Here is a 24,353-nt window from a genome sequence, read left to right on the forward strand (position 1 = left end):
TACAGTGTTAACATGTTAATGACTTTACATCTTCTCTCAACTTGGAAGAATTTCATTCGATCTATGTTGTTCGTTTTTGAAAATAATAAAAAATAACAAACATAATAAGTGCTTTATTTGTTGTTTTAGTTGAACAAGAATTATAAACTTGCAAACGTCTAATAATAACTTTAAAAATAATAGTTTTTCAAGAGGTTAAAAAAAACAATACTACTTAGTTTGTACCATTCAATAATTGTTTTGAGTAAAAAAAAAAAAAAACTTGTCAATGTAACATGTATTTTTTTTTATAAAACCGACTAAATTAAAAAAAAAATTGTGCTCTCTTAAAAAATAAACGAGTAACATCCAATGTGTTCAGTAATTTTGAAACAACAAGCAAAAAATTATACAATTTACAGCGGTTAAAACTTTAAATATGTATATATTTCAAACTTTAAAAGTTTATAATTAAAAAACTCATTTTATAATAATTATGAAGTAAAAATTTTTGTTAAAGTAGATTACAAAAATGCTTCTAAAAAAGTAGAATACAAACAATAAAAAATATTAAAAAGGAAGTGGAAATTGTAGTAGTAAGTATAAAACTAACTCAAAGTTTTTTTTACTTGAAAAAATTTAAAAAACAGTAAAAAACTAGAAGTAGTAAAAAAAAAAAATTAAACTCAGCCTTTATTTTGTTCTAATTTAAAAGATATTTAAGACTTTATAATGTAATTTTCTTGTGTATCAAAATTATAGATGAAGCTGCAACTGAGAAATGCCAACATTAGGCGCAAACAATTAAAATCAATAATTATTACACAAAATATTGCATGATATTCGTAATGGAAGCATATCAAAAAGATGAAAAAAAACTTTACGCACAATTAATGGGCAAGTAATTCTTTGGTGAAAAATTCAACTTGTCATAGTGAGAAATTTTACATGAAACGTTTCTTAAGAAATACTCAATGTCCAATCATCTGGGATTGTAAATGGGAGGTTGGAAGCAACGCACGTCTTCCATGGGTTTCGATTCGTCCTGCGGGTCGTTGTCACTGGACGGCGGGTTCAGGTATCTGGACAGAATGCTGAATATTTCGCTGTTCAGCACCTGGAACAGTCGCACCCTTTCCACAAACTTCTTTAGGGGCTGTTCACAAAAAAATGTTTATTACTTTTTTTTCTAATTAAATGAATTCACAAAAAAAAATCACTAATAAACATGAGTTGCAATCACTTGGTATAAAAAGCTATAAAAAGGTTTTGCTTAACAATTAAAATAAATCGCAACTTCTTTTTTAAATTAGTTTTTGAGTATGACTTACCACTTGTTTAATGACTTCATCTTTGTTGTCGTAACGTTGAACCTTCATGACGTGGTAACTGAAGTCGAAAGCTTCAAATCTGTTGTGCTGGCCGAGAAGCATCATGATTGAACAGGCCGCCCAGTGAAGACCGTCGCCAAAAAGTTGCCTATCAATGAAAAAATATTGTTCCGGTTTGCAGTTCTTGAAAACTGTTTACACCTTATCTTAAACCTTTTAATTAACTTTGATAAAAAGTATTATATAGTTATTTGCCTTAACTAAAAAAGAATGCTCAATTTACTAAGATGTAAAGAGCTTATTTAAATAGCTCTATGGAAATTTTATATTTTATTCGCGATCGGTTTCGGTGGCAAGAGATTGCGACCTTTTCAAGCAAAAAATAAAATATGAAACTAAAAGTATTAAAAAAAATAAATAAAAAAGTATTAAAAACTATAAGTAATGCAAGTTTTCTTAAGTAAGTATTACTTATTTTGAATAATTAAAATTTAAAACAAGTAACAATTTCAATTAAGCCTATTAACTTGATTCTTTATTTTGATGTTTCTAATAAAAAAAAATGATTCTAACTCAGTAGTGAATTCGTTCTGCCTAACGGGGATACAGTACACGAACTGGATGGCGCTCCACAAGCGATGAAATTCCAAACATTCGTCGACATGAATCACCCCATTGCTAGGTGCTGGACCCTGTTATATATTATTATATTCATTTTAAAGTTATAAAAGGTTTTCCATAGGCTAAATTTTATCAAAACCATTAAACCAATACCGATGGAAAAATAGCTTGAAACACACTTTTTAGTTATATACATCTATAATAAAACTATACTTTTAACTACATTATATCAAGCTACTTGGGAATAAGGCTTTATGCTACTTACTAATAAAATAGAATACAATTCAATTAAACAAACCGTCCATATAGGATCAGTGAGGAAGGATTTAATTTTTGATAACACAACATCGAACATGGACAGGCCACAACAAAGTCGCTCCCTTGTAAGTAGATCACCTTGCCTCACTATTTCTATTTGCTGTTTGAGTATTGAAAAAATTAAAGATTGAAAAGTAAGTATCAATATAATATAGTCTTACTTTCACTGTTTCTAGTGTAAAAGTAAATGATTAATCACTTTTAAATAATAGAACTGTATTTCGTAACAAAGCAAACTTATACTAGTCTAAAATTATTAAATGCTAATACTAAACTGAACTTAAAAAAAAAAAAAGTATAATTTTTTAAGATCAAATGATTATACTGAGTGCATTTTTACCTGAGGAGTGCCGAACTTTTCCACCATAGGAACGAGGTTCAGTGAAAAGTAACGATTTTTGAGCTTTTTCAACTTCGCTTCGTGTTTCTCACCTTCTTTTAAGAACGGGCGAGGAATGACGTTTTGAAATGGGGCAGCGTGCAACAGGTCGCATATTTCCTCCATTTGCTATCAAAATTTTTGAGTAAAATGTAGTAATAAATTCTACGACAAGAAGAAAAAAATTTCTTTTTTAAGGAGTAATATCTTCGTATGATTATTTTGTCTACACAGTGATATCAACTTGAAAACTTATACAGTTAAGAGGTCTAAATTTATATGTAACTAAAGTTAAAACAAAAATTAAATTCCTATATATTCATTTTACTTTGACACGAACAAGTCATATCAAAGCAAAAATTTAATTTTAAATACTAAACATACGACAAAACATCTTTTAAAACACAACTTACCACGTTCTGTTCGATCATGAGGCAGAACAGAATCGCGTTGCCCACCTCCTTGAAGTTCTGAAACACGAGAGTCTTCAGCTCGGCGTACTCGATGATGTCCTTCAGCTGGTGCTGGTAATACTCCAGAACTCCCGGCGATCCGTAATCGAACCTGGGCAGCTTGCAGATCTGCGGCATGACGTCGAGCAGTGTCTGCACGTACTGGAGAATCGTTCCTTGCAGCTGTTGAAAGTTTTTATGACGTCACAGAGATAACAACAAAAGACACATTTAAATTTGTTTCTTTTTTATGAGCAAGGTAGTATTTCAGTGAGGTAATAGTTGATACTTAAAAAATTGTGCTGAAATTATAAGAAAATGTTTATAATACGTCAGAAAAAGATTTTTTTAATTTACTAGTTGTTGAAAGCTGCTAGTTTTATATACTGTATAATTCGCTTACCAGACCCTTGACTACTTCAAGTAGTTCTGATATGATCACTGCGATTCCTTGGTATCCTACTAAACGCCCGATAGTTGCAAAATGTTGTGGTCCTACAAAACCACCTAACAAACCTAAAAATATTAAAAAATATATAAATGTTGGGCATTTTTTGTAAAATATTTAGTTAGGAACATTTAAATAAAATTCTACATATTTAGTGTACTATTTTATAACTATTTTAAATTTACATACTAAAACAAAAAATTGGATACCAAAAAATTAATGAATGCAATTTAAATACTCATACCTCGTATTCAAAACTAGAATATATGTCAGTTCATAACTGAAAAAACTATATACAAAAAGGGTATTCCATATGAAACTGTTCATTCATATCCAAGAATGAAGTATAAAATAAATTTAAAGACATAATAAGAGTGTTTATTATTTTTTTAAAGTTATTTTTTTTTGTTTATATTTATTAGAAATATTTCATTTTCACAAAAAGGTCTATATTTTACTACTTACTTTCAGATAAAATTTATTTAAAAGTTTTTTTTTTTAAAGTAGTCCCATAAATGCAAATTCAAGCGGCATGCTTTTGTACTTGACTAAACAAAAAAAATCATCAAACCAGTTATTTCTCTGAATGCAAGATTGAGATTTTTGCTGCCGAACATATAATAATGCTGCAGGTTAGGCGGTTTGTCTCGCTGCATTTCCTGGGTAAATGTCATCTCTGTTCTGACAAATCTGTTGTGTGACAGTTACTATTATGAAAAAACAAAATTAAATATGACTAAAATGTTGTCATGTAGTACAAACTAAATTTATCTTAAATAAGTCAACATCAAAGAGATTTGTGCATTAAGGGCATAGGGGGGTCCACCTTGATTTTTACAAGTTGATCTTATTTTATAGAGTTTTATCTGAGCTATTAGACATTTTCAACCGCTCTTAAAATTCAAAGTCATTTTTGAGATATAAGCGATCAAAGTCGGTGACCTCAATAGGTTCCTAATGAAAGGCGCAACTCAAAGACGCGAAAAAAGACTATTTAATTAAAAAATTAACTAAACCTTCATTTTTTAACCAACCTTTTTAAAAATCACAGAAAGTTCATTATTAAATTTAATAAAGATTAAAGGTAGGATTTTTTTAACTTTGAAAATGAGAATTTTTATTTAAAAAATCAACTATATTTTTGTTTTTTTATCTGAAAATTTTATTTAATAACATTTTAAAAATCGCAACATTAAAAATCGTTTAAACTATAAAAGGAACGTTTCCTGAAAGTTTGAGGTCTCTAGTTCAAAAAATGAAGGAGAAGATATATTTTTAGCGATTTTTAAATTTCCGAGAAAATTGACCCTGAAAAACTTGCGGTCCATACGTTTGTATCAGAAACTGTTTACAAAAATTGCAATATCACAAAAGTTAAATAAGATTTTAATTCTATAAAAACTAACTTGTAGTTTTTATTCAAGCTTTCATATAAGAGCCAATGTTATTTTTTCTAAAACTTTATTTAGTTTTTTAGGTACCTAATGAATTTTACAAACAGTCATTTTATCGAAACTCAACTACTTTAAATACATGCAATATATCTTAACCGGTTGGTGGAGCTGTTGTAGCAGTAGTTGGGGAGAAAATCGTGGTTGAGTTCCCAGAACGTGTGCAGGGTGATTCTTCCGTACGGAGCTGAAACATTGTGGTTGGCTTCCCTGAAAATCGACTCGAACGTGTCAAGTTGGAGCTGTTTGGACAGCAACTTGTGGGTTTGCTTGTTCACTTCAAGCAACATGTCCAATTCCTGCCGCGTTGTAAAATGTTTATATTTTACAATTTAAACGTTTATATAAAGTTAATTTTGAAATACATTTTGCACTTCTTCTAAAGTATTTAGCATACTTTCTTTTTTTTTTATGATATAAAAAAAAAGTTAAAACTTAATTAGCTCGCTAATTAAGTCTGAATTGAAAAAAAGCTGAATTTACAGAGCTAAAAATAAAAAAAAAATATGGTATTTTAAATAAAAAAACACTGTTATAGTATATAAATAAATCTGTGCAAAATTCTTAATTTAACTATTTTAAAGTCTTTCATATTTTTTGAAATTAAAAATAAATATGAAATAGTAAGTACTAATTATTACCGAAGTATAACAAAAGATCCGAACATACAAGTTCGTCAAAGTTAAATATTTAAATGATATATTTTACGAATTAAAAATACGTTATCAAGATTTATTATAAATAACAGTTTTAAATGTAACTTAAACATATTGGAAAACAAATAAATCACATAAAACTTATAACTCAAGTAGTCGCCGTGTGTTGTGGTATAACTAATGACGTTACTGTTCTAGTATTAACATAAAAGTATGAAAAGAGTTTTTAAAGGTATATATAAATACATTTAAGTGGGTACACACTATACAGCCTTTCAAGTTCTGATAATTTTTAGTGATTGTTAATTGTTATTTTGCTAAATTAACAATCATTAACGTATGTTAGTTGCAGCTAAAGAAAAAAAGTTACTTGATAAAAGAACTTAATATAAAACAATATTTGTCGAAGAAATGTGTACGCAACCGTAGGTTCTTCTTCGATAACACCTTTTTTGCCTATTCAGTTTATATATACACACCCATAATTCAAGTAAAATTATTTACTTATTTAAATGTACTTATTGTACATTATCTTACTTTAATGCATAGGTTTTCTATTTCCTTACTGACTCGTCTATCACTTTGTTCTTTTTTATTTGTTACGTTTTATAAATTTTAATTATACTCAAGCTTGTACTCATGCAACAGTTTTTCTTATCTATTTTTTGTTTTTCTCGCAGATAAAACAACATAACATTTTTTTTTGGCTTTACAAAACAAATAATAAATCTAGTTATATCACATTTACAAATAAGTAATAAACAACTATAATACAGTTTAACAAGTAAAAATATTTAGTTATAAAATTGCGTTAACCTCGAGTAATATAAAACTATAAGGTAATATTTGGTTTTAGAATAATTAGTTTCCATAAACTTTTAATTTAATCTAGTAACCATTTATTTAATAAATTATTACGAATACATGTAATTTTATTAGATTTTTTTTAATTATGACTATGTTATTATAGATTTTACTCACTTAAACTGTTTTATATATTTTAAATAATGATAAATATCTAAATGATGTATGTCCTTGTTTATAATATATGCATCTATGAAACTGCTTTTTTAGTTGTTTATAAAAAAAACATGTAAAAATAATTATAAGTTTTGATCTTTACATCTTAGTTTTTATGATTTCATACTTTATATGAGTGAAATATTAGTACTAAATAACATTATGTATATATAAATTGCATAAATTTGTTTTTATGGTTATAAAACACACATCTATACATAACTTCTTAAAGTCTTCTACTTGTTAAGATACTTATATTTTTCAGAAATCCGTTTAACTATGGTATCATTTTAACATAGAGAAGCATTGTCAATTTAATAACTAAGTACTTTCAAAACTATTGTGAAATAAAACATCATTAGTTTCAATTATTAAAATTTATTATTTCTACTATGGACAATACACAGTATAAATTTACGGAAGTATAAAATAAATTAAAAACTGAAATACAATCAACACATTTTTATAAATAACAATACTCACAATAATTCCGGTGATGTTTCCGCTTTCAAACTTTCCAATTGCAAATCCAACGCTCCTGTGGAGGTAGACCTGCACTCTTTGCGTTATCAGTCGGTTCAAATCTATTGTTCTTCCTAACAACTGTGAAACAAAAAGTTTTAAATGATCACTCCATAATTTATGCGTTTTTTTTGCTAAAATTTGTTTAGATTTTTGTAAAGATTTATAATAAAGTAATGGTATTAACTTTTTTTTCTTTTCTTTAAACTTAATAAAAGTATGTTTTAGAACTGTCACATTAAAAAACAAGTTGTCTATTTTTAGTAAGGCTTTGAATAATCAAACAAAATCTTTAGGTTTTGTGATGATTTGAAAAAAAAACATCATTTTTATTGTTATATTTAAATACTACTTTGAAATGGAAAGCTTGAAAACAAGTATTTAATGAAATAACCTCATACAATCTAAAGCAACGTAAAGTTTAATTATTTTAATAAAATATTTTTAGATTTGGCTAAAAACTTTTTATTTTAAAATTTTTCAACTAACTTGCACATGTCGTTGCTTGAGAAGTGTGTCGTACTTGTTAGCTGTCGGGTAGGGTATCTTCTCGCTCATTGATCCTCTGAATTGCTGATCAAGTAACATCGACGCGGCAAGATGCTATTTTATAATGTTATTTGGGTTATATAAGCTTTTATACATAGAAAAATTATATAAATTTAATATATTGATAGTTTTTTCAAAATTTTTGGTCAATAGTGCTTAACAAGTTAAATTGGAGCTAAATATTTACTTTTTTATATAATAAACAACAGTAAAATACAGCTGTTTCGTATATGAGATGTTCCAATCTCATATATTCTTCAGTAAAGCTTAAGTTTACTAAACATATTTTGCAGAAATTTATAATCTAAAATTTGTATAAATATTATGGTGTAGTACAGCACAAAAAGTTTCTTACTGCATAAAAACCTTTATTATTTTGACGTCATAACATTTATAAAACTTTTTAATTCTATATTTCTGCAAAACATGCTTTATAAACTAAAGCTTTACTGAGGAATATTTGAGATAAAAGTATCTCATATACGAAACAGCTGTATGAAACTGTTGTTTATTATATAACTAAATAATTTTAATATATGTACAAACTTTTGTACTGACGAAAACCAATATATCAGTGTCTAAACTTAAAAAAATTCATCTAGTTTAAAAAAAAACAATTAATATATTTTAATACGACAAAGTCAAGAAGAAAGAAATAATTTTATAAAATTTAACTTTTATATAACGAACCTTGTAATAAGAGAACACTTGTTCAGATAACTTGTAGACAAACTGATCAAAACACAAATTAACTTCTGCTTCAACTTCATCATACAAAAACTGTTTCTTGAACTTAGTAAGCGCGTAGTGAGCACTATCGCTGTACAAATCCAATGGGTACAAAACAAACCTGTTTTAATTTTAACTTTATTATTTTCTTGGTATGCATTTTTTAATATTTATTTCCAATAAAAAAATCAGAACAGTTTCAAAAATAAACTTAACATTTAAATACAAAATTCTGTTGCAGACATTAAACTTTTTTCATATAATTAAACACAATATCTACAGTTTTGTATTGCACAATTTAGATTTTCCAATTGTTAAAGGAGAATACACTTTAAACCACACTGTATTCAAATCCTATCTTAATAAGGCAGCAAATCCCTAAAGTGAGTATAAAAAGTTGTTTTATAATAGTTTTATAAGTTTTATGTAGTTTTCAGTGAGCATAAAATTATTTTAGGTTATAAATTAAAAACATGTTTTATTTAGTATAAAGTGTAAAACTTAAATATTTATTCTATTTTAGGTAAGAATAAAGGAATAACATGTTAATAAACTAACAAAAATATTGTTAACTAATTTAGATATTATAAACTAACTTAAAATATTTTATTAAGTACAATTAACGTACATCAACTTTAACTAAAAACAGGAAATTTGAAAAATTAGAGAGGCAAAAGAAACTTTGTATTGGTTATAAAATTTCTTTCATAGAAATATCTAAATATTTTATGATTGCTCTTATGATTGCATTAGGTTAAACACTCAATATACTGCTTCAGTAAATCATTTATTTTAAATTTCCTTAGCAATATTTATGGTAAGCTTTTTTAATGTACCTTTTATAATAAAAAAAACTAATAAAAAAGTCTAGTAAATGATGACAGAAATTATTTTATACTTCTTAAATCAAAATTTTAACAAATTTTAAATAGTCAGGGTTGCCACAGATTTTTGGAAAATTTTCTCTAGGTTTTTAAAATTTTTTCCAGGTTTTTGAAAAAACAAGTTTTTGGGTAAATTTTAAGTTTAAAATTAAGTGTAAGGTAAAAAACTGTGTTAAATAGTATAACAACATTAGTAAAAAATACTGTTAAGCTAATTCAAATATGTGTTTTAATAAAGAGAAAAACTGATGATGACAAAAATCTTTTATCTATATGATAGATTTTTTGTGTCGTATCGAAATTTCATTACTTAGTATGTGAAAAATATTTAAAACTCCAGATTTTTCAGTAACTTTTGTTCAAAACTACAGGTTTTTCCAGGTTTTATTTTTCAAAATTTCTCAAATTCCAGATTTTTCTAGGTTTTTTAGCCTAAATATTCAAACTCAAGTTTTTTCCAGGATTCAAGGTTTTGTGGCAACACTGAATAGTATACATTTCCTTACTTAAATTCAGTATGCTTCAAGTAAATATATTTATTAATTTGTTTAGAAACATAAAAATAGTTACTGGAATTGTTTCTAATATTGTTAACTAAGTTATAAACAAACATAGTTTATCAAGAACGAAAGAAGAATTTTACACCTATTTGAAATGTAGTTCCAAATTATGTTAACTAATTTATAGACAGTTCTTTAGACTTTTAGGTTTTAATTTCTTGGAAACTTAATATGTTTTCATAAATATTTATGTTGTAATAAATATCTCAAATAAATTAAACGCTTTTTGTTTTAAAAACACATTTTACTCTTTAAAAACAAAGGTATTATGTACTTAACTTTTTTAAACTTAAATTAATTTTAATCATATAAACCATTCATCGAATTAAATATATTTAAATTTAAAAGCAAAATAATTATAATTATTTTATGTTACTTACTCCATCATAGAAGGTTCCTTGGTAACAAGAATATGGTCAGTAAGTATCCATGGTAACGACATCTCGATGGGAAACTGAATTCTCTTACCCATTGTGAGTTCTAAATAAAACTCCCTATACCACAACTGCGATAAATCACAGCATTCTTGCAATGTTTCTGTTGAAATTGTAAGTAAGAAAATATTTAGTAGCGATATCTAATTACTTACACGGGTTTAATTAATAAATAAAACATTTCAAAAATTTATTCAGTATTACAATAAAAAAATGAATACGATTTTCTCTTAAGGTAAAGAATTGTATTAAAAAAAATAATAAATTGAAAAGTGAATAAAAAGTATTACAGCTTATAAAACCAAACAGTTTTAAAAATTGTGTTAAAAAAAAACTTATTCAGAAAAAGATTTAACTTTTATACATTTTTATTTCATAAACAAAATATTACAAAAATGACTTAATATCAAATAAAAAAGCACACTAATTAGTATACAGAATTCTACTTAAACCATGCAATCACTTTTGATTTGTAACATGCGACAAATACTTATTTATTCAAGAGTACAGCTTCACACAATTTATTATTACTATAATTTTCAGAAGTAAGTTGTTTTTACATATGTTTTTAATTATTCATGCTCTTTTAAATTTTTGAACAAAAAAAAATGTTTGTGTATATTTAACAAAATTATTAAATTAGTTCATTTGCAATCAATGTTTTTAAAAAGTGTATACAAATACTTTACTTTATATGAAATATGATCTTTGTACATTTCTAGTAACTATAATTTTTTTTCATTCTAGGCATGCTTTAAAAAACAAATAATATAAATATAAACTATTTTGAAGTATAAAATAAAGCTTAACATATTAATACTTTCAAATCAAGACAAATCATGATAATTTTTTCTATTAAAATATAAAGTTGATCTAAAACTATAAGGTTATTCTAATAATGTTTTTTTATTATGACCTAAAAACTAAACACGAGACGTTGAAATAAATATCAAATTAAATACGTTAGATGTAAACTTAGATGTAAATCGTATGAACTTTAGATAATTTTAAAATAAATTGTAATAAAAAAGTAGAAAAATTAGTTTGTGTACAAAAGTAAAGTATTTCCTAGAGTGCGCACAGTATTACAGGTTATAGAGATTTTTCTACTAAGCAAAGATGATTTTGACCTTTAGCAAAAACAAATAAATTCATTTCGTATTTTATTTTAAATGTGTAAACTTTGATATTTTTTATCTATTTCTAATACAACCCACTAACTAAGACAAACTAACTAATTATACAAAGTAGTTTTTATATAAGTAAGCATGTGATTACTAATCTAACATATTTTCTAAAAAGAAATTTGTTGTGCACAATTTATAAAGACTTTGGAAATTAGTGATACCTTTATACCCTTGGTATAATGCTTTCCTTTGAAAATATTACAAAACTTAAGCACTAGTTCTTTATGAAACTTAAAAAAAAACTAAACATAAGTCAAAAAAATAAAGAGAAACATAACATCAAATACGACTGTTAGTGACCAGCGTGCAAAAACTGAAAGAAATCACACTAAATGATGAAGAAAATAATCAAACGACACAGTTAAATGAATGGGTGAAAAATAAAGAAACAGCTGATTGTAAAGTACCGCAAAATTCAAGCATGGGTTCGTAAAAAAACGAGTCCTTGTGAAATCTCTCGATGTTTTCAACCGAAGTGCTGTCTATCGAGTTCCTCAGAGCTTTTTTCGACCCGCTCTTGTCTGCCACTAGCGACTCCAACATCGTTCTCACCATGTACAGCTATTATGACGTAATAAGGTAAGAAGAGTACAAAACAAGATAACAATTTTATTGAACAAACAGGTAAACTTTTAAACTCTGTACTTTCAATAAAAGCTGTTCTTGTATAATTTTCTATATTTTGTCGTGATAACTTTTATGGAACTCTTTATTAAAATTGAATATAAAGCTTTCAAAAACAAAACTCAATAAAAAACTGACAGACAAATTTTAATATTTTTGTCAGTGCGTCTCACCTAAAAAACTTGATTTAATACATTTTTTCTTTAATTACAGTTTATATTAGAGTTTCCAAAGTGGGTGATTTGGGCTATTAGTGGGTCACAACTAGAAATGAGAGAAAAAATAATTACGTCATTACTAGTAAATGGACATAGTCTAATAAAGATAGCAATTACTTTCTTTATTTTTGCTAAGTTCGCAAATATGAAAATGAGTTTGAGAAACCCTAGTTTAAACTTTTTTAAACAATTTAAAACTGAATCACAATTGTATGTAAATACGATTATGCTGAAATTAATTTCAGAAACAATTTTAAATACAAAAACCTAGTTTCATTTCAAAAAATGATTTTTTTTGTTAACAATAAATTGAGACTAATTTAAAATGTGAAATCAAAGAATACAAAAATCCAAGTCATTACCTTAATTTGTGCATATAAATACATTAGTACTAATAACATTCTTTAAATAATATGCACTGCACAAACTATAAAAATATCTATAAACAATTTCAATAAACAGTTTCACATATTTTAACACCAAACAATAAAAAAGACTCTGTTTATGATTATAAATGCAAAACAAAAGCTGACTTAGTAGTAAATATCGCAGCGTAGTAAAAACAATTTTTTTATAGGCAATATTCATTATTTTTCTTAATAACCTTAATAAGTCTTAATAGATTGTTAACTAAATACTATCCTAAAAATAAGAGCCTTACAAGGGCGTATCAAAAGTAACAAAAGTGTAAGAAAGAACAAACTATTAAGTGCCTAGAAAACTTACAACAGTATACGTAAAAAAGTAAACAATATAAAATACCGTTATAAGATAACAAAACATATTATTTTTAAAACTTAATAATTCAACTTCAGTTATCCATTTGAAAAACATGCACAAGAATATTCTGAATTAAATAAGCAGCATCATTTCAATATTCTAATTACTAACAATTATTTGCTGGAGCTGTAATTGTTAAGATAACTATCAATTTTCTAATTTCATAACCAGTGTGTTTAATCAGTTTTAACAATGAAAAACAGTTAGAACCATTGTAACAAACCCAACCTGGCGTTGATTTGTATCATCACAAATAAGATACAAAAAGCATACTACATACAATCTTATTAAAATTAAGCCGTGGCACCGCATTTATTTTCATGTGAAAATCAAAAAAGATGCGGAGTTTTTTATTTGGCTCACCCTCGAAATTTATCATGACAGAGAAGAGGTAGGATTGGTTGTGGAACTGCTTCAGCACCTCGACGTCGTTGTCCTTCAGTGTTTTCTTCATTTGGGGGGATTTGAACAGCTGCTCCGTCATGGATCGCACCAAGTATAACTACAACGCCGAGTTCGTGGAAATTTCAGAACATTATTTCAAGAAGAGTACAAAAAAATTATTTTAGTTTTTGATTAATTGTATATTTGCGTTGTAGATGTTTAAAGTCGCACTTATGTTTAATTAGTTTATATATAAAATCTAGTGATAATTAAAAGTTTGTAGTTCAATAAAAACTAAAACTTATTTTTTATCACAACTTCTTGTTTCTTTTTTGCTGTTATCTTAATTTTACAACTGATAATTATAAACAAATAAATTTTTTTTAAACAGGTTTAGTGATGCTTTTCCTTGCTTTTATGACTTCGCTTAAACTTTAATCGTTAATTGCGTCAAATTTAATTATACTTTAATGTATTGACAGACTAAAATGTTTAGATATAAAAAACAAGTTATTTTAGTAGATTCCAAAATAAAACTTTTATTTATTTTTTATTTTTAAACATATTACCTGAGTGCTAGAAGGTCCTACGTTTCGTCTAGGAACTTTTATGTGAAATCCAGTTTTAGGGTCTTTTTCTCCTTTCAATGCCGGATCATTTGGTGGTTCAAATCCTTGAATCCAATCAGCACACGTCTCACGCACCGATGCTATTATGCTGCATTATCAAACTTTTTAAAAATACTTTGTGCCAATACTGTGCATCAGTATATACATTTTGAGAAGCTTCAAAAATCATAAACCAATTTAAGCTTTTCAAAAATCTCAAACATATTTAAATTAGTCAAAAAAAGTGGTAAACCTGCAAATTGAGTTCTAAAAAAGTATTAAAATTTACCTGCATAAGTGCAAATTTATATTTCTAACTTAATACACACAATGTATTTCTTTAAATAAATCATTACATAGTTGAGTAACAAGCGAATATTAAAACTACACTTGAAAGTTTATTAACTTAAGAAGCTTATAATTTAATTTCATAATATTACAAAAGTACCAATAAATTTTTTGAGTTCAACCACTAGTGTATATCAACGAAAAACAAGTAATATATTAGTTGACTGTAAAAGCATTAAAAAAATTTAAGTTCAGATAAAATGCTTGAAGTTAAAGAAACCTTCTAATGTGATTTTTCTTCTTTTTTATTGATTGTCGAAGGGGATCTCTAACTTTGAGCTGAACAAAATCCTGCAGTTTAGCGTATATGTGGCACCTTATAGCCGTGTTAAATACAGACTCCATTCTTCCCATCAAAACTTGCAATCCCTTGATCATAGCAATGACCTACGTTGTAAAAAAATGTGTTTTTATTCACAAGCAGAATTCATACTTTATAACCTATATGTTAATTACACAATGTACACCGATTTTTGTGCTTTGTGCAAACTTTTTTTTTGTCAAATTAATCTTATGAAAAAAGAATAAAAATTAATTCAACCAAAATTTATTTCATAAACATGACATTTACTAAGTTTAAAATTTTAACATTACTTAATTGCATTGTTTGTAAATTAAACTTTTGCTCCTACTAAAAATGTTTTTAAAGTTAATGAAGACCAACTGACTACGACATAAACTTTATACTAAAACAAACAGAAAAAAAAAAAGTTCTCAAAACAGTCCAGGACACAGTCAATTTTTTACTTGTGATTTTTCTTCAAAATCAGTAATTATTTCTTCAAGATCAATAGTTAGAAAAAATCAAACGATGGTTTGAAAAATCTACAAACTTATTTAACACTAGTTTAGTTCAAAACACTTTCAGAGAAAAGGCCGTCTTCAGTGAACTTATGAAAAATGCTAAGACAAAAACATCATACCTCAACAAGGGCAAATTTTTCCTCACTGGAATAGTTGTACCTGGTGACTCGTTCATATTCTTCCGCTGTTGGAGGACATTCCGGATTCGAGTGCTTGTCCGTGGGGTGCATCAGTTTCCAGCTGTAAACTTCCATGACGTGTGAAGACCACAATGACAACAGTTGCAGACCTGTTTGTTAAAATGTTACCACTGACCAACTCAAGTTTTCATTATCTATTTCAAACTCCTTATATACCTAATGAAAAAAAAAAAAATTATTTACAAGTGAGTCATTAAGCTAAATTAGTTTGGCACTCATAAACTAACTAGATATACTGAAATATAGATATGATTAGATATAAACCACAGTAGTTTAAAATTAAGGAAAAAAAAAATATAATACTACTGATTTTTAGTACTTTAATTATATTCAGGGTTGCCACTGGCTTTTGAGAAATTTCTTTTAGGTTTTTGAAAGTAGACGTTTTTGGGTCTATTTTTAGTTTAAAATTAAATTTAAGTTTAAAACTGTGTTAAGTAGTATAACGACATTGAGAAGATACTGTAAAGCTACTTTAAATGTGTTTTTTAATAAAAAAAGTTTATGAAGACAATAAAAAAAATTATCTTTATGATAGATTTTTCGTGTCAAATCAAAAATTTACTACTTAAAATGTAAAAACTATTTAAAACTCCAGGTTTTTTAGTAATTTTTGTTCAAAGTTTTTCAAATTCCAAGTTTTTCCAAGATTCCAGGTTTTGTGGCAACAATGTATATATTAATTTAAAGCGTATAAAAATTTTGATATTTATAAGTAGTTAATTAAATACTTATTTGAAATTTTATACATATTATGCAACATATAACATTATTATGCAAGTATATTAGGTACTTCATAACCATAATAATGAACAAAAAAACAAAGATTTTAAATATAGTAAAACTTTAATTAAGTTAAAACAAAAACTTAAAGGTAATCTAGATGAAAATATTTAAAAACAGCTCATTAATAAACCCAATGTACAAGTTAAGCACTTTTTTTTCCTTAATCCTCATAATGTTTATACAAAAACAATTTTTTTTACAGTAGTCAATAAAATTGATTGTTAAACTTTGAAGTTAAGATAATTAAACAATACCCATACGTATAAATTAGTACTTTGTTTTTCTTAAATTTTATTATTTTACTACATGCATTGCTTTTTTTTAACTTATTGCTTTTTGTTTGTAACTTTCAAATCATATTAAGCTGTCTAAAATTCCAAATACGCAAAACTAATTAACCTTTAAGAGCAATATCGTAAAGTTCCTTGTTTTCTTCGTCGGTTCTCGGCTGATCCCTTTGTGCAGTGGTGACGACCTGATAAATTTAAAACTTGGAGATAAGATTTTATATAACTTATAAATAGGCCGTAACATTGAACCATATTGACCTCGAAAAATTTGCCGTCTATACGTTTGTATCGGAAACTTTTTATAAACATTACAATATCTCAAAAGTTATATAAAATTTTTAAATTCTACAAAAACTGACTTGTAGTTTGTACTTATAGCTTTCATATAAGAGACAATGTTCTATGTTTTGATTTTTCGAAAACTTACAAAAAGATCTCAACTTCTAGCGGAGAAATTATATTCATTAAATTCTTTCAAGATATTTTAAAGCAGACTCAGTTTCGGTCAAAAACCTCTTCAGTCTTATTTAAGTCATATATATTTCTAGATTTTTTTAAATAAGCACTGAAGAGGTCTTTGACCGAAACTGAGCCTGCTTTAAAATGTCTTGAAAGAATTTAATAAATATAGGAGTCAATGATAGTTTTGTAAAAAGAAATGTTGGACCCCCAAATGCCCTTAAATCAAAAAACAATTAAATTTAAAAAAAAGTAAGAACACATTTATAAATTAACATATTATTCAAGTACCAAAGTCACCCATTCAAACATCAAGCTGAATAGATACACTTTTACAATTTAACACAATATTAAACAGATTATGTTCAAAAACTTTTTCACTAAGTTTTTACCTCGTTGTTGGAATGCTTGGCCAGCTGACTGGTGTACCTGATGTGTTCCTCCCTGATTTGCACCAGTCTCTCCATCAAGTTGTACTGCGAGCTGTTTGTTGCCGAGCAGCACGACCACCTCCCCTTGTTCTCCTCGAAATCGCTCATGTTCTGAATGTAGCTTGCCAGCGGTATTTGCATGTCGCCGAACAGCGGCACCACTTGGAGGTGCTGTTCAGAAGTAAATAAATTAAAATAATAAGTGTTATGAAACATTAGTAATGACTATCAAACATTTAAAAATTAACTGCAAAAAAAAGTTAGTAGTTTATGAAGTATTCTATTTTTTCATTGGTTTATACAAATTTTTTAAAGTCTAAACTTTTATATATAAGTATAATATATGTTTAGAAACGAACATACTTTGAAAAACTTGTCAATTTTGTTGAGATTAAGTTTCTTTTTGTCATGCAACTTATAAATACTTAAAGATGATGAGCTATTGTCAAGAAGATAAAGTCCAAATCCCATTACCTGTATATATTAAATCTTATAACAAACTTTTATATACCTATACTATATATTTATACATCTAACTATATATCTAAAAGCAAGATGAATACGTTTATTAGCAAACATGAGATTAAATCAATTTATAGAAAATTTCAAAACGAAACTTATTTAATTTAAAGTCTTTATTAATTTTACGAATAAATATGATTAACACTTTGTGGTTGCAAATAACATAATTAGTTTATAACATTTTGTGAAAAATTGTGAAAAAAAAATAAATTTTCATACTAAATTAAAATACTTTAAATTTTTAGCAATTTTTGCATTATCCAAGTCTACTTTTTATAACTCGATGAATTTATATAATAAACTTTGTTGTAAAACTGTTAGTTGAAAACTATATTCGAAACGATCGTAAAAACATAGTTTGTTTTTAATTTATACTATATTTGTATACAGAATCATATACAAAAACAAACATTATTTTTTACATAGAAGTTGTAAAACTCCTAAAAAGTTCTAAAATTATACTAACTCCAATAAAAAATAATAAAATATTTAAGCCTACAATAAGTAACAGTCTAAAAGTTCTAAAATATAAATCTGAAATTACTTTTAAAACAGTTCTTACAAACACAATAAATTGATAAAAAGTAGCAAAAATATTCGATTTCAGTATTTTAAACCAGCTGCAAAATACACTTAAAGTTTTGATGCAAAAAAAGGGGTTTCAAAATAATTGAAACAGTTAAAGTCTAAATTGAAATTAAATTTTAGTGTGTTAGCATTTAAAAAATACTTTTACTGCATTCGATAAAAAATTTCATAGATAATTTTGTTTGTCATTTTCTATACGAAAAACACTAATCCAATCATTACTATAAACTTACAAGTAAAGTTCATAAAGTGTAAGCTATACCGACAAAAATATGATGATAGCATAACTTCCGTTAGTAAAAATTTACATCATATTAAAACTGTTTAGCTTTGATTTGAGCAAATAAAAGTAAAAACGTTTAAACGACTCGGTCGTAATACTACAAGAGCTTACTTTTAGCAGCATGTGTTTTTCTGACGGTAGGATGTACATTTTGTTTTCATAGTAGTTCATTGAAATGTTCACTATGTCGCATATAAGTTCTTCATATCCGTTGATGCCTGTCATATGTTTTGCATTTAAAAGTTTATCCAAACCGGTACAATTAAGCGGAAAACAAAAACAAACGTAATGCAGAGTGAACAACTTACTTTACTTTAATCTGTTATTTTTAACGTTTAAATGATTAGATAAACTTTTGGAAAATTGTTGAAATGCATGAACCAAATTTAAACTTTTTATCATACAAATCTAAAAATACTAAGACAATATTGTATATATACACACTTGAAAATAATTATTTTAGACTTACAACAGCTAAAAATGCCTACCATAAAAATGAAAATTAATACATTTTTAAACATTTTAATGCAATAGTTTCAACTAAACATACATAGAGAAGATTATATCATAAAGTAACTATTAAAAAAAAACTATGATTTAATTATTTTACGCAAAAAATCATATAAAGTTATAAAATAATTAAAAACAAAGCAAACTTAAAAACGTATATTTAATATATTACCCATAAGAGCCATTTTCAGTGAAGTGGTTATTTTGTCGTGGTTTGCTAGAAACATTGAGAGATTCTGTGACTCCTGCAGTGACTGAGAATCAGACATCTTTTTTAAAAACTGGGCAGCTCTGTATTAATTATTAGAACTTTTCCAGCTTTTTAAATAAATTTATTTAGAAATGTTGTAGATGTGATTATACTTTCGGGTGACAAAAATGCAACATAACAGTATTAAATTTAAATCTTGATAACTTTAACATTATAATAATTAGTCAAAAAACTTTAAACAAGCTCACTTTAATTTGAGGTATCTATATATGTATATATATATTCATTTATTTAAAGATTAGTTTTTATTACTAACATATTAAAACTTTAAATTGTTACAGTACGATAAATGAAATAAGTTGCAATTTTGATAACGAAATAAACAAAAAGAAACAAATAACATCGCAAAGCTTTTAAGCAGAACTAAATCAATTCAAAAAAAATAAAAATTACATTTAAAATTCTTAAATTATAATACAATCATGTATAAATTTTTGAAATGTTTTTAAAGTATAGTAAGGTTTTGTTTCTAACCGTAAATTAAACAGTATTTTAAACTATTCCCAAAAAATAATCATTAAATTTTGAATAAAGCATATCTTTATTTCAACTAAAATGATTAAATATTTTCTTAGAAAAAAATAGTTAGTACAGTCAATATAACTACTAGTATTGTTGTTATTTTTGACTACCTCCACGAAAAGGCAAGAACTAACTTATTAAGAAAATATAGCATTACCTCCTGTAAGCGGAATAGTCGTTTTTAACAGAACTTTTCATGTTTTTAAGGGCGTCGAGCACAGCGAACATGTTGATGAACTTGCCGAGTGTGAGCAGGTAGGCTTCCGACACGAAGTCCTTTCTCCTCTCCTGGTGCGACAACCGCTTCACTTCCGACACGAACCTCTCGACGGCCTTTTTCTAAAATCACGGCAAATATTCATCAAAATACGACCTTTGGTATCACATTGTCGCCGCAGCAAAATACTTAGCGCCGTAGTTCGAAAAGTGGATAAACTTAAACATGCTACCATAAAATAAAAGATGACAGCTCATAGTAAACAAAATATGTATATAAAAATCAATATGTTTTAAAACCAAAATAATAAGTTTAAAACAATAAGTTCACAGCTGAGTCAATTCTCAATTCTGATCAAATAAATAATTTTCAAACAAATCAGCATTCATATGGAAATAATAGGCATGATTATTGGCACCTTCTGTAGCAACTGAGGTCGTTGCTGCACGAAGACCTCATGTTTTTCAACGCGTCCAAAACCGCCATCATGTTGAGGAATTCCCCTATTTTGAGAAAATACTGCGCAGAAGGCTTGGAGTTGGGTTTGTTTCTGTTCGAGCTGCAGTACTTACGGGCCTCGTGATAAAACGCCTCCACTGCTTTTTTCTATTACGTCATAAAAAAACATGCGTATTTTTCAATTATTTTAATACAAATCACCAATATGCAAAAGTAAGCACCATAGTACAACACTAGCCCTACTAAAACTACCAGCTGTATAAAAACTTCATGATAAAATGCATACAAAGTTTTGCTGTTTAAAAAAATATTGAACATCCAACTTAACTATTTTTGGGTTGGTACTGTTTAAATCATAATAAAAATTGAGTTACTAAAAACTAGTCTGAGCATATTGGTTTTGAAGTAAATTTTTGTTTCTTTGCAATATTTATTTTTATCGTGTATCTTAAAACATTTTTTTATGTTATCACGTTAGACTAAATTTGCAAATAAGTAAAAAAACATTTTTCTAAAAAAATAAAACCTTTACTACATAAAAAATTTGGTTTTCGAATTTATGAAATTCCAGTGAGTGAAGAAAACATTCTATTGCTACCTTTTATAAAAAACAATTATTTTATTTTTATAATTAACTTTATGTTTCTTTGTTAACTAATTAAAAAAATTGAGCAAAAGACCACTTAAAACAACAAGCAAATTTTATTTAATATATCACTTTGAAATATTTAGTGAAATTAAATCTTAAAAACTTGGTACATTTTTACATAAGTAGTGGTAGTTGCAAAATTAAACTTTCAACTTATAATTTAGATAGAGTTGTATAAAATTAATAAATACTAATCGAAGGGACTAAAGATAAATTTAAAAAAATAAAATGTTTAATAAAAAATATACTCAATGAAACTGTGCTAAATGTAAAATTACTTACATTAAAACTCTTACAAAAAATAATAAATGTTGCTGTGAAAATAATCAGAACTATATCAAGATTTATATTATGTTTGTGTCTTTTAAAAGAGATAATAAAAATTAACACAAAAAAGTCTTGTAGAAAAATGCACCTGGTTTATAAACTGAACTTCAATTTCTAATAATTAAATAACTACAACTTTATATTTTTGTTTAGATAGAAATATAATTAAACACAAGTAAAAACTATGGCTAACATTTGGTATTAAAACAGTCATTATGTACATAGCTTTTATGAACTTTAATCTTATCTTTGATAAAATACTTAATTATATCATTTAAATTAACTTTTACATATTCAATATAAATAAAACATGTTGCTAAAGACTAGTCGACCATAGCTCACTATCGTCAATTATAACTATCTATACAACTTAGTAAAAACTCATTTTTTCTTTTATTTTCGGTTAAAACAAGAATTTTCTATCAAGAAAATAAAAACCTACAAACATGCAATTTTTATACCATTAAAAGTGTTTCATAAGAAATTTCAAAAATACAGAACTAATTTTCACCATTTTAAAACTATACACAACAGAAAGTTTTAGTAGCAAAAATAAGTTGATTTTGTTAAACCTGGTTTTAAAATTAAAAGTCTGCACTTATGCTTAGTCATTTTTTATTACAATTATATAGTATATTGTACAACAAACACTACAAATGTATAGTATAAAAACTGTATAATGACTCATTAATGCAGGTTCTTTAATTTAGTTATAGTTTAAAAAAAAAACTTTTGAAAATAGAAATACAATTTAGAATTTTCATAATCATACTTTTATTGTAATCACAACAAATTGTGTAGCTTAGTAATCCTTAAATACTTTATAGCTCATTAAAATTTACTGTTTACTATAAATAACTCGAAAATATTTTTCACAAATTAAGTAAGGCACACCATACAAATTAAGCACAAATAAGAGACAAGCTTTTAATAAATTATTCACTTTTGAAAGATAAGATTAACTTTCATATCATTACTTTTATTTAATAGACTGCGTAGAAACTGGTATACAATACAAAGTTTTAAAAAATAGATTAATAACTCTATAATTTTCAAATTCAATTGAAAAACGTTTTATACTTAGTTAATAGTTTTTTTTATTTTATTTTCAGGTCAGCAAAAATAATCTGTACTAAGATTTATTTTAAAAAATACCTGAAAATGCATAAAGCTCATCAGTTTTTGAACTTCAGGTTCTAACACTTGCACTGTGTTCTCGTAAATGTCCAACCTGTTGGCTTGTTCGTTTGATTTAACCTGAGGGATGGCGCGTGAACATGACCTCCAAGTGTACAGCATCACCGCGTATGTTTGACCCTCTTCAAGCATAGTGTTCTGTTCGTTTTGCAACTTTATCAAAGAAAATACATGTGCAATAGTTATCTTAACTACTAAAACTTTGCAATTTGTTTTAAAAATGTTAGTAGTAACAACCTTTGTGAAAAATTTGAGTATTTACTTTTTTTTTTAAGTTAGAAGTTGTAAAATAGAGTTCAATTTTATCATCAATGTTATTTATATTTCAATGGAAATAAACAATTAGCATATTTATTATAAAAAAAAAGTCTTTTAAAGCTTCTATAAGTAAAATTTACACTTTTATAAATTACTGATATCTCTTTTTTGAACCGTATAAAAAAAAACATTGTTAATATTTTTAAATAAAACATATTAAAACTAAATAAACTACATGTATAGTTTGAAATATTAGATCAAAATCAAACCATAGTAGAATGTACAGTGGCTTCTTCAATATACTTTGCAACACCCGTTACAAAAGCATTTCTATCTTCAAAATTTGTATTAAAATTAGCCTGATAAACAAGAGATGAGGGTAATGGTTCAATACATGGTTGTTGGTCTGGTAAGGGAAGCTCTTCCAACAAATCCACATTTGATAAAGCGTCTTCTAGCAATACTACATTACTTGCCATTATTTATTCTGCAAATATTTATAAGTTCACAGCTTTCCTTTTCAAAGTACAATTTATGTTAAAAAACAAATTTTACTCATGTCAACACTTAAGTTGATTCAGAAGAAACAAATAAAAATAATTTAAATTAGATACTTAATGACTTGAAATCTAACTGATAAGTGAGTTAATAAGAATTAAAAAAACTATAAGGTTTTTTTTTTAGAAATTAATTATTAGTTATACAACTACTTTAAAAAAGCTTGTTATTAATGCATTATTTAAGTAAACCACTCCAGTTTAAAGAAAACAGCCCAAAATATAATTACAAATGTTTACAATAAAAAATAATAATTTTTGAATACTGTTCTAAATTAAATTTATAAACTAAGTATAAAACACATCAAACTAAATGTTAATTATAGAACAATATAAGAAATAGATTTTTTTAACTAGAAAACACTTTTGTGTAAAACAATGTAGACTTTTATAACAAAATAGATTTTTTTCGAAAATATACAGACAACTGAAAATATAAGTTAGTTTAACAAAAGACAGTAATTAAAGTTAAAATTACTATAATCAAATATTAAAGTACTTTTATTAGACGGAATAGCTTTAACTATTTTAATAATAAATT

General features: G+C 26.2%; 1 protein-coding gene across 3 annotated transcripts; it reads right to left on the reverse strand.

The window, feature by feature from the left end:
• Positions 1 to 464: 464 nt before the first annotated feature.
• LOC145842759 (cytoplasmic FMR1-interacting protein 1-like) lies at positions 465 to 23,738 on the reverse strand. Of its 3 annotated transcripts, none has more exons than XM_082950237.1 (25): positions 23,525 to 23,738; positions 22,956 to 23,135; positions 20,306 to 20,487; positions 19,528 to 19,646; positions 18,957 to 19,063; positions 17,816 to 17,926; positions 17,414 to 17,623; positions 16,672 to 16,747; positions 15,406 to 15,575; positions 14,703 to 14,869; positions 14,096 to 14,243; positions 11,928 to 12,081; positions 10,280 to 10,436; positions 8,417 to 8,576; positions 7,667 to 7,780; positions 7,139 to 7,258; positions 5,079 to 5,278; positions 4,100 to 4,218; positions 3,484 to 3,596; positions 3,042 to 3,263; positions 2,590 to 2,757; positions 2,230 to 2,349; positions 1,884 to 2,002; positions 1,311 to 1,458; positions 465 to 1,135 (listed from the first exon to the last, which is right to left on the reverse strand). In XM_082950237.1, exons 1-25 carry the CDS (start codon positions 23,732 to 23,734, stop codon positions 962 to 964), a joined length of 3,768 nt encoding a protein of 1,255 aa, XP_082806363.1. In that variant the 5' UTR covers positions 23,735 to 23,738; the 3' UTR covers positions 465 to 961. The 3 variants fall into 3 exon arrangements, with proteins under 3 accessions (XP_082806363.1, XP_082806362.1, XP_082806364.1); XM_082950236.1 differs by lacking the exon at positions 20,306 to 20,487 and adding an exon at positions 20,784 to 20,971; XM_082950238.1 differs by lacking the exons at positions 11,928 to 12,081; positions 20,306 to 20,487 and adding exons at positions 13,506 to 13,644; positions 20,784 to 20,971.
• Between the last annotated feature and the right edge of the window lie 615 nt (positions 23,739 to 24,353).

This window comes from Thalia democratica, chromosome 8 (genome assembly GCF_965202585.1).
Source record: "Thalia democratica chromosome 8, ktThaDemo2.hap1.1, whole genome shotgun sequence".
Classification (NCBI taxonomy): Eukaryota; Metazoa; Chordata; class Thaliacea; order Salpida; family Salpidae; genus Thalia; species Thalia democratica.

Coding starts and splice junctions, on each gene's coding strand:
- LOC145842759 (XM_082950236.1), bottom strand. CDS start 23,734: ATGGCAAGTAATGTAGTATTGCTAGAAGACGCTTTATCAAATGTGGAT. Junction 16,748..17,413: donor CCAAGCATTCCAACAACGAG/GTAAAAACTTAG, acceptor TAAATTTATCAG/GTCGTCACCACTGCACAAAG. Junction 2,350..2,589: donor AAAAGTTCGGCACTCCTCAG/GTAAAAATGCAC, acceptor ATACTCAAACAG/CAAATAGAAATAGTGAGGCA.